This window comes from Quercus lobata, chromosome 4 (genome assembly GCF_001633185.2).
Source record: "Quercus lobata isolate SW786 chromosome 4, ValleyOak3.0 Primary Assembly, whole genome shotgun sequence".
NCBI lineage: Eukaryota > Viridiplantae > Streptophyta > Magnoliopsida > Fagales > Fagaceae > Quercus > Quercus lobata.
In genome coordinates this window covers 15824631-15835536 of record NC_044907.1, presented here as the reverse complement: position 1 = coordinate 15835536, position 10906 = coordinate 15824631, and the positions used below count along the sequence as shown (strand labels likewise).

The 10906-nt window shown below is 32.7% G+C and overlaps 1 protein-coding gene across 1 annotated transcript; it reads right to left on the bottom strand.

Moving 5' to 3' along the window:
* Window positions 1-2938: 2938 nt before the first annotated feature.
* LOC115983828 (LRR receptor-like serine/threonine-protein kinase EFR) lies at window positions 2939-7433 on the bottom strand. Its single transcript, XM_031106653.1, has 3 exons — window positions 4391-7433; window positions 3712-4125; window positions 2939-3106 (listed from the first exon to the last, which is right to left on the bottom strand). Exon 1 carries the CDS (start codon window positions 7086-7088, stop codon window positions 4722-4724), a length of 2367 nt encoding a protein of 788 aa, XP_030962513.1. The 5' UTR covers window positions 7089-7433; the 3' UTR covers window positions 2939-3106; window positions 3712-4125; window positions 4391-4721.
* Between the last annotated feature and the right edge of the window lie 3473 nt (window positions 7434-10906).

Below are 10906 nucleotides of genomic sequence, written 5' to 3'. Positions count from 1 at the left end.
GCTGGATTTGGATTTGGGGTTTGCTAGAGATTGGTTTGGTTGCTTCTTGGATTTGGGAAGAACATGAAGAAAAGTTGTTGTTGGTATTTAATTTAATTTTTTCTTCTTGTTTTTGTTTGTGATCTCCTGATATGGGTTTGAGTTCTTGGTTGCTGGGTTTGGTCTGTGAAGAACACAAAACAAGTTGAAGAACATGAATTTAAAGAAAATAAAATTTTAATTAAAATTTTAAATTAATTAGATTTAAGGTTTTCTTTAAATTTATTATTTTTTTAAATTTTCTGATGTGGCTTTTAAAAAAAATTAAAATGCTGACATGGCATATAAAAATGCCAAATAATATTTTGTAATAATATTTTAATTGCCACATTAGCGCCACATCACTATAAGATGTTCCAACTGCCACCTAGGACTTTGCCGTTAGGGCACTAACAGTAGGGACAAAAACGAGATCACCTTTTTTATTTTAGGGACTAAAAGCGGTGGGAAAAAAAGTTAGGGACCAAAGTGGAATCGCATGAAAATGTAGGGACGAAAATGTGATTTTTGCCTTTTGAGAAATAAACAATCTTTCTTTTATTTTAAATTGTTTCAAGTCTCAGCAAGTCGACTCTAGAGTTGAGACCGTGCACAGTTGCATGCATGAGTATTCTTAGGGGAAGTGGTGAGACCATTTGAGTATTGATTTTCTAAACCACAGCAAAAATGATTATGAATTCATATTTGGTACGCATGCAACAACTTTCGCAAATAAGGATAATAATTTATTAGGAACAATATAGGGAACCAACCAAGGTTGTTAAAATCGGGATGTTACGTAGGATTGTGAGAAGTAGGTGGGATCGTGAATCGTAGGATCGGATCGTAGATCATAAGATCCTACATATTTTCATATTTAAAGCAAAAAAACACATTGATAATGACTTTGTATGTTGAATAATCACATAAATTGTGAATTTATCCATAAAAAAAATAAAGATTTGCACTATATGATGTAATTTGCATGTCTTAAATCACTAAGTCTACTAATGAAACAAATATATTTATGTTTTGACCCAATGTATCTAAAAAGTTCAATAAATGTTTAATTAGCAACCAAATACCAAAATATTTATCAACAATATGGAAATATTTTCCAAGTTCTAAGTTCCAAGTTACAAGTTTAAAATCCAAAATAAGTTATCAAATGGAAACTAGCTAACTAAAATATGAAATCCAAAAGTAAGATTAATATTAAGGTGAAGTGAACATTTAATTATTCTCATTATAGGGTTTTTATGACCACAGTCCTAATCATCATCAACCATTTTATCATCTATGTAGACATTGTATATTAGAGCTACAAAGGAGACCAAGATACAACTTCACACTCAACTATTCATGTTATACCGCTCAGCAACACTTACAGAGTGTGCTCAAAAAAATCAATCAATCAATATACAAATACAAGCATACTAATAAAATTATATATAAGAAAAACATTTTAGTAATATTAAAATACAAATTAGTATATTGATCAAAAAAATTTAACAACATTATAGTTTAAAATGTAGCAAAGCCAATATAAATTCTTCATTTAGAAATGATGAAGCATTCCTTTATTTTTATTACAAGTGAACTAAAAACTAGAAAACATTTGCTTAGGTTAACATAATTTTATAAAAAATAAAATTAAAAGCTATACCATCACAACATAAAAAAATAAAAACCCTTAAAGCTTCATCAAAACCAAAAATTTATCCCTTAAAAAAAAAAAAAAAAAAAAACTGATTTTTTGGTAGAATCGGTAGGATCCTATACGATTCTACATGATCCTACATACGATCCTACCATTTTTATGATCCTAGTGCGATTCTAAACATTTTGGTGAAGTGGGATTATAAAATCATGAGATCCTACGATCTAGATCGCAATTTTGATAACCATGGAACCAACCATCATCATCCTCAACCAAGGCCCAAAGCAGGGGATGCATATGATGGGTTGGAGTTTCCAAGTTGTACAAAAGGAAGCCTACTGATCAACTATCAAGACATTGATGGTTTTTTCTATTTCTTTTTTAAGATTTAAATTCAAGAAATGTAAAGATGTTTTATTTATATACATTCTTTTTGCTTCGACATACCATATTTTGTGTTTTTCTTGAATTGGAAATTGATCAAATTCTTCATTAAGATTAAGGTTGTATTTGGCATTGGCTAAAAAATGCAGTTTTTTATTATTATTTTTCTATTATTTAGCTTATTTTTGCTACTATTTATGAGTTTTATTGCACTTTTTGGTACTATTCATAGTTCCCCCTATACTATTTTAGCTAATTTTTAGCTTTATCTATAGTACTTTCAGCAAAAAGTTTTTTGTTTTAGTTAAATAAGTTATTCCCAAACAGACGCTAAATATTACAAATTTAAATGTGTATTTAGTATTGCATTATTTAAAATTTAAAATAATGTTATAGTTTGTATATAGTTAAATTCATAAAATAAAATTGAAATTAATTATGAAACAGACCATCTTTATTTATTTCAAGTAAACTTCAAAAGATATTATTTGGGAAAAAAAAATTTCCTATTAAGCATAAAAAGTCTCTGATTATAAGATCTACAAGAAACTATTCGGTGCTTAGCAATAACCCTAATGGTATGATCTTGAAGTACTAATCGCTTTTTCTTGTACGTAATCATCAAATTATGGGTGACAAACAACTTTATAGTGCTAATAATTTGCAGTGACAAAGGAACTAATAACAACCAAACTAGAAGCCTTGTTGGCTACTGGTGCCATCCAAGGCTTGAAGCTGTAAAATTCCTTTGTGAAAAATGAAGGCAAACAAAAGGAAGACAACAATTTTAACGTGGTTCGGCCATAAAAGCTTACATCCACGAGTCTCTATTATTTTTTAAAAGCAATGTTACAACTACAAATTATTCCATGGATATTTAAAAAAAAAAAAAAAACTATGACAAATACAAGATAAACTAATAAGTGACTGTTAAAAGAAACAAAAGGAGGTGCTACAAATCTGATTATTTTGTTCCAACATTATACAAAATCAAAACCTCATCAAGTCATGATGCCTTCCAATAGGGTCACTGGCCCTCTGTACCTGCATTCAAGTAGGACAATTATCCCTCTAAATCATTGAATTAAGGGAAATCATTTCTATGTATAGGAAGAAGTTTTGGTTTTCAAAATAGTAAAGGGGATTCATAGTAATGCAAGAAGGTTCAATTTTCAAATCCAAAACTCATTAAATGTTTTATGGAAATAGTTATCTTGGTACTTGAGAGATAGTTAAGATTATAAACAACTAAATCATTCCCAGTAAATTAGTTAAACTTCTTACCCATTAAAATTCCATACTTAGAGTAATTTAAGCCTATGTCTACATCAAAGTCATCAAACGCATCTCTATAAAAAGTACTGAGTGTAAGTACAATACCAATTCTCACTAATGGTAGAAATCCCCAAATCGAAAATAGCTTAAATGTCATTTTGATTTAAGTATTTTCAACAAACATTTTGAGGGGGGATGGGACCAAAAAGAGCATATTTTGAATCATAGAAAACAAATTAGATGAATCTTAATCATATGAATAGTACTATCATGTAATAAAATTTCACAAGGCATCAATATTATCAGTTTCGCTAGAATAAAAGAAAGTACAATGACAAGCACATGGCATTGTGTTGGATATATGAACAATTTACCTGTAAGTTGAAGTCTTTCTCGGCGTCTTCTTGTTCTGAGGAGCTTGTCTCTAATCAAATGCAACTGAGCTACAACATCACTAATGTTCATCCTTTCTCTTGGAGATTCCATAGAACAAGAAACTCCAATTCCAAATATCAAAATCAAGCACTCCAAAATTTTGGGACATCCTATTCGATTTTGAATGTGAGTGTCATTTGTCCTTGTTTCCATATCTTCTCTTTCCAAAAGAATAATAGGATCCACAATGTTAATCACTTGTTCTGGCAAAGCTCCTCAAACGAAATCATGAAGGTTCAAGTCGTCTTTGAAAATGTTATTAGTGGGCCTTTTTCCTGTGAACATCTCCAATAATAATATACCATAACTGTAGACATCACCAAAAGTTGACACCTCATTTCCCATACCATATTCTGCAATTGCACATAGCATTTAGAATATGATTGATCTAGTTTGATATTAAAAAAAATAAAAATAATATAATAGCACAACTTTGAAAGATATTTCTATAGGCATATAAAATGAAAAAAAAAAATTTATGATAAGTAGAAATTTTTTATAGGACATGCTCCATCTTCTAAAAGGCTGCTTAAGTTATTTTCATGCTTGAAATTAGCACACTAAAAAATATTATGAAAAGAAAAGTATTTAATGTTCAAAAACGAAAAAGATATTCACCTGGAGGAGCGTAACCAACTGTTCCTTTTAATCCGATAGAGCTTGATTGATTAGTGAAACACTCTTGGGTGGCCTCACGAAGGAACCTTGCTAAGCCAAAATCACCAACATGTCCAATCATTTCATCATCAAGAAGAACATTGCTAGGCTTGAGGTCACAATGAACAATTGGTGAATGGCAACAATGATGAAGATATTCCAATGCATTTGCAACATCAATAGCAATATTCAGTCTTTGAAGAAAATTCAAATTGGTTTGTTCTTCAGGAACCTCATTTATTCTTGAAATCGGATGCAACCACTCATCTAGGTTACCATTAGTCATGAACTCTTATACCAATGCTTTGAAATCATGACCTTGATAGTCAACACCTGAACATGCTGTGAGTACCTTTACCAGATTCCGATGTCTGATATTTCGCAAAGCCTCACATTCAGCAATAAAACTTTTTGAAGCTCCATGCCGCAAAAGGTTGAGCACCTTGATCGCAACTTTACGTCTATCATGATCAAGAATTCCTTTATATACAGATCCAAAGCTACCCACACCAATTAAATTAGTGGTAGAGAATGCATCTGTAGCTTTTAGGAGACTTTGGTAAGATACATTCAATATTAAATTTCCTGAATTATTTAAAATATTTTCTCTCCTTTTCCTTTTTAAAGTGCAGAGAAGTAAAAATAACAATACCAAAGTTACTCCAAGAAGGCCAGAAACTATAGAGATTATTAGCTTCAAGGAAAGAGTCAACTTCCTCTTCTTATTGTATTTACATATAGGAAGATCAAACTTTGGCATGCCTCCACATAACTTACTGTTTCCCTTAATGACAGTTGCACTTATGTTCTTGAAAACTCCATTTGTTGGTACCTCCCCTTCGAAATTGTTATAAGACAAATTCAATAACTTCAAGAAGATAAAGCCCTCCAAAAATTTTGGAATATTGCCAGAAAAATTGTTTTTAGAAAGATCTAAAAGTTGAAGGCCCCTTAATGATTCCAAAGATGAAGGAATGACCCCTTGAAAGAAGTTGCTTCTCATGGATAGATATTCTAGTTTTACACAATTACCAAGACTTGTTGGAATTTTTCCAAACAACGAGTTTTCAGAAATATCCAAGTTTCCTAAATTTTTTAAATCTGTGAAATCTATAGGAAGGACACCAGTAAATTTGTTGGCTGACAAGTCTAGAAAAATAAGTGAGAAAGAGAGACCAATTACTTGATATGATATGGTACCATTGAGATTGTTTTTAGCAAGACTCAATTGAATCATATTTTCACACTTGCCCAGACTTGAGGGGATGCTTCCTTGAAGATTATTATCTTGTAAATACAAAGTTATCAAAATAGTTAAATTTCCAAGAGAAGATGGAATGTTCCCAAAGATATTGTTTGTAGATAAATCCAAATGTTGTAACTTATGAAGCTTTCCAATTTCAAAAGGAATATGACCTGATAATTTATTATTCCCCATATCTAGTTCCTCCAAATTGGTCAAATTTCCTATTCCAGTAGGAATGTTTCCAGATATTTTATTATTATTTAGAAGAAAATAGATGAGAGTAGTTGAGAAATTGGCAATGCACTTGGGCAACTCTCCCCCAAAGTTATTGACACCTATCTCTAAATCGGTTAGATATGTAGAATTTGTCAAAGAACAGAGAAAACTCAAGTCATTTTCCCCTCCATTTCCAAGCTCGTTTTGATAAATGCCAAAAAATGATAAAATATATAACTTCTCTAAAGAAGGAACTCTTCCTTTTAGTTTATTTTCACCAAGGTCAAGTAGCTCTAGATTTGAGGCATTAGATATTGAAATAGGGATAGGTCCAATAAATTGGTTTTTGTAAATGTTAAAAAAATTGATATTAGGTAGAGTGATACCTATGTCCGATGGAAGATGCCCTTGGATTTGGTTGAATCCTACGTCAAACCCTTGCAACGAAGACAAATTGAAGATTGAAGGAGGAATTCTTCCAAACAACCTATTTTTACCGGCACCAAAAACTGTAAGTTTCATCAATTGGCCAAAAGAAGCAGGAATACTCCCACCCAAGTTATTATACATTGCTCCAAACTTTTCTAGAGAGGATAAGTTGCCGAAAGAAGGTGGGATACTTCCTGTCAAATTATTACTTTCAAAATTAATGAGTTGGAGTTTTGACAAAGTGCCAAGAGTTGCAGGGATTTCCCCATCCAAAAGGTTGCGACCGAAACTAATGAATTTGAGGTTGGTGCAATGGGATAAATTTCTTGGAATTTTGCCGCTAAGTGTGTTATTGAACAAACGTAGGTCTTGCAATCTGCGTAAACGGTCAATTTCTGAAGGAATTTCATCATGAAAGCGGTTGTTTGAGAGTGTTAGATTCTTCAAAAAACTTAAATTACCAACATGTGGTGATATGGGGCCTACCAGTTTCGAAGATTGCAGTTCCAACTTAATGACCCTTTGATGTCGACGACCACAGGTAACCCCTCGCCATTGACAAAAGTGGTTGCTATCATTCCAAGAGCTCATAACCTGGAGAGAATCATCAGTGATCTTGGCTTTGAACTCAAGCAACGCCAACCGGTCCGTCTCATTATTCCCACCAACAACAGAGGTGACTAACAAGCCACACCACCAGAGAAGGATAAAAGCATGCATGAAAAAAGAAGAGGACGGTGGAGATGAACTCCACTGGAAAAGCCCCATACGCAATATGGTTGAGGAGGCAGTTGGTACAAGTGTGTATTGTGAGGGAAGGCTAATTTGGCTGTGTATAGAATCTTATGAACTCCACTGGAAAAGTCCCATGTGCAATATGGTTGAAGAGGCAAGTGGTACGAGTGTGTAATGTGAGGGAAGGCTAATTTGGCTGTGTATAGAATCCCAAGAAGTGGCAAATTTATAACGAGAGCGAGAGAGAAGAAATTTGGTGCCAGAATTTTGGGGATTAATCAGACCGTGTACCCATGATCCACGAGGAATGCTATAGTTTTGCCCCCTTTATATTAAACCAAAGGTGTGTTTATTTGGTGTATTTCAAGTTTAAACCAAAGGATTTGGAAGTGAAGCGTCTGTACTCGGCAGAGCCCAAAATACACGTTTCCAGACTAAGCGTATGGGACACACGCCAAAGGAAGAAGTAAATTGGCAGAAGAAAAAAAAGTTGGCTGCACAAAAGTCAAAGTTTGTGTGCTTGTATTTACTGTGACTTGATGTGAAGAATGTGAAAGGAAGAAAATAAGAAAATGATGTAGAAATAAAAGGAAAGACCATTCGTCCATTTATTGCAGAAAAGAGGAGTGAAGAGGATTAGGATCCGGTGCTCACATAGTCACATCTAGTTCTAATTCTACCAGACGTGCAAGGCAGTTAATGGGTCTCCAGTCTTTACTCTCTACATGACCACATTTATTTTTTTCTAAATTTCCATTGCCAACTATATTCCAATCCATTGTATTCCAAAGAAGAAATTTTTAACATAGCAAGAAAAAAAAATAATGCTTCAATTGATTATTATCAGCAAGGACAATTCTTTTTTTTTTTTTTTTAGATTAATAAATTCATAATCTTCACCCAAAAGACCAAAACCCACGTTATTGTTTAAGAATATTGGTGTTGATAAGGTTTTAATTTTCAGTTGTGGAATGCTGTTTGATGGATGTACAAAATGAGAGAGAAACAATTAAAATTTTTTAAAATTTTGATAAAATAAAAAATAAAAAATAAATATTATTATGTGAATGTTTCTGAAAAATGGCCTAAAAAGAAATAAAATTTTATATTAAAATAAACGAAATATTTGCATGAGATATATTTATTGAGTAATGCTACAGTTACAAATTATTTTATAATATTTCTACAAAATGTTAATACGACCAACTTCTTATTAGTTTTCATCTAGACTTACTATTAATATCACTTTTTTCCTTTACCAATTATTACTCACTATATTAGTAATTTGTAAAAAAATTTGTATCTCTAATATTATTCATATTTATTTGATTTTTATGTTTAAGATAGATATTGAGTGAATTAAAAGATTGTTAGACTTCCTAACCAAGGTCCACACTCCACATGCAAGTGACCCTTGTCACTATCATAAACCGCCCTATACAATTACTTGGAAAAGCGTAACGATTAAGTATGAGACCCATATATCACTAATACGTGGGTCCTACTTCAAAATTAAATCTCATTCGTATAGTGCATAAATATGTGGGTTCTATTATTTAAAAACCATTCTCTCCCTTCAAGTCCACCCAATTTGGGCAAATTGCAAATATGTGGACCCAAGAGAAATGAATTCTTCCTTTTTATTTCTTCCATGGTAACTATACAGAGAAAAGGACTACATATCTTATCATTTCTCTTCTCTTCCTCTTTCCTCCAGCCTTTCCAAACAGATTGTAAATTTCTCTAAATACCTGGTTCCTTTCATACCATAGACCCCACTTCCCACATGGGTGCCCAGTAATCCTTGTCGGACTCCTGGCACCACATTAGCCCAAACCCACCTTTCCCATTCCATCAACAATTACGCAATAGCTCACACAAATTAGAGAAAGCAAGAAAGAAAATTAATAGCGAGAGATATGGAGGTCAAAATCAAAGGACTTAACGTTTGACATGATAGGGTGTTTTAGTGGGGTCCAAACGTATCAAAAAAATATTTTATATAACAGAGAGAGAGAGAGAGAGAGAGAGATGGAAAGAGAGAGAGTGATGGGAAGTGCTAGTGTGTGAAAGGGAGAGAGAGAGTCACACCTGGTGTCAGTGATCGATAAAAAGAATCCAAGTCAATCAAACGAAACAGGGACTCCCACACTCAAAAAATCTTGATAAGAATAAAAAATCTCTCATGACAAGGTCTACAAGAAACTATTGGGTGCTTCACAATAACCTTAATTGTATGATCCTGCATGTACGTATTGCTTTTTCTTGGACATAATCATCAAATTATGGGTGACACACATCTGATTTACTGCTAATAATTTGCAGTGACAAAGGAACTAATCATTTGATTCATTACCAAACTAGAAGCAATTTTTGGTTGCTGGAGCTATCCAAGGCTCCACGTTATGACATTTCTATGTGAAAATGAAAGCAAACAAAAGAAAGAAGACAACAATTTTAATGTCGTTCGGCCATGAAAGCCTACGTCCACGTAGTCTCTATTATAAAGTAACGTTAAAGTTACAAATTATTCCACAAATATGATTACCAAACAAAAAAAGAAAAAAAAAATTACAAACTAGGACAAATACAAGATAAACTAATAAGTGATTGCTAAAAGAAACAAAAGGAGGTGCTACAAATCTTATTTTGTTCCACCATTATACAAAATCAAAACCTCCTCAAGTCATGATAACACCTTCCAATAGGGTCATTGGCCCTCTGTACCTGCATTCAAGGAAGACAATTATCTCCCTAAATCATTGAATTAAGGGAAATCATTTCTATGTATTGGAAGAACATGCTTTGGTTTCCAAAGTAGATTAATGCTATGCGGTGAATGAGGTTTCCCCTTCAAGATTAAGGAATTGAAACAACTATCCATCTCCCATAGCTTAAAAATCAAGCAACCATTTTAGTTTTAGTCTTGCTAGTAAAAGGATTCATAATAATGCAAGAAGGTTCAGCTTTTGAATCCCAAACTCATTCAATGTTTTTATGGATATGGTTATCCAGGTACTTGTGAGATAGTTAAGATTATAAATAATTAAATATTTCCAAGTAAATTAGTTAAACTTCTTACCCATTAAAATTCTGTAGTTGGAGAAATTTATGCCTATGTCTACATCAAAGATCAAAGGCATCTCTATAAAAAGTACAATGTGTAAGTACAGTGCGAATAATCTCATCCTCAGCAATGGCAGAAATCACCAAATTGAAAATAGCTTAAATTTCATTTTGATTTATGTGTTTTTCAATGAACTTATTAAGGGGGGAGGGGAAAAAAATAGCTTATTCTAAATCCTAGAAAACAAATTGAATGAATCTTAATCATATGAATAGTACCATCAAGTAATCAAATTTTACATGGCATCAATATTATCAATTTCACTAGAATATTAGAAAAAAAAAAAAAAGAGTATTGTGACAAGAACGTGGCATTGTGTCGGCTATTTGATCCCCCTCCTTCCATAAAGATTTGGAGAGAGTGTTAACACAATTACCTATAAGTTGAAGCCTTTCTTGGCGTATTCTAGTTCTGAGGAGCTTTACACTAATCAAACGCAACTGAGCTACAACATCACTAATGTTCATCTTTTCTCTTGGAGATTCCATAGAACAAGAAACTCCAATTCCAAATATCAAAATCAAGCACTCTAGAATTTTGGGACTTTCTATTTGATTTTGAATGTGAGTATCATTTGTCCTTGTTTCCATATCTTCTCTTTCCCAAAGGATAATAGGATCCACAATGTTAATGACTTGTTTGGGCAATGCTCCTTTAACAAAATCACGAAGGTCAAAGTTGTCTTTGAAAATGTTATCAATAGGTCTTTTTCCTGTGAATATTT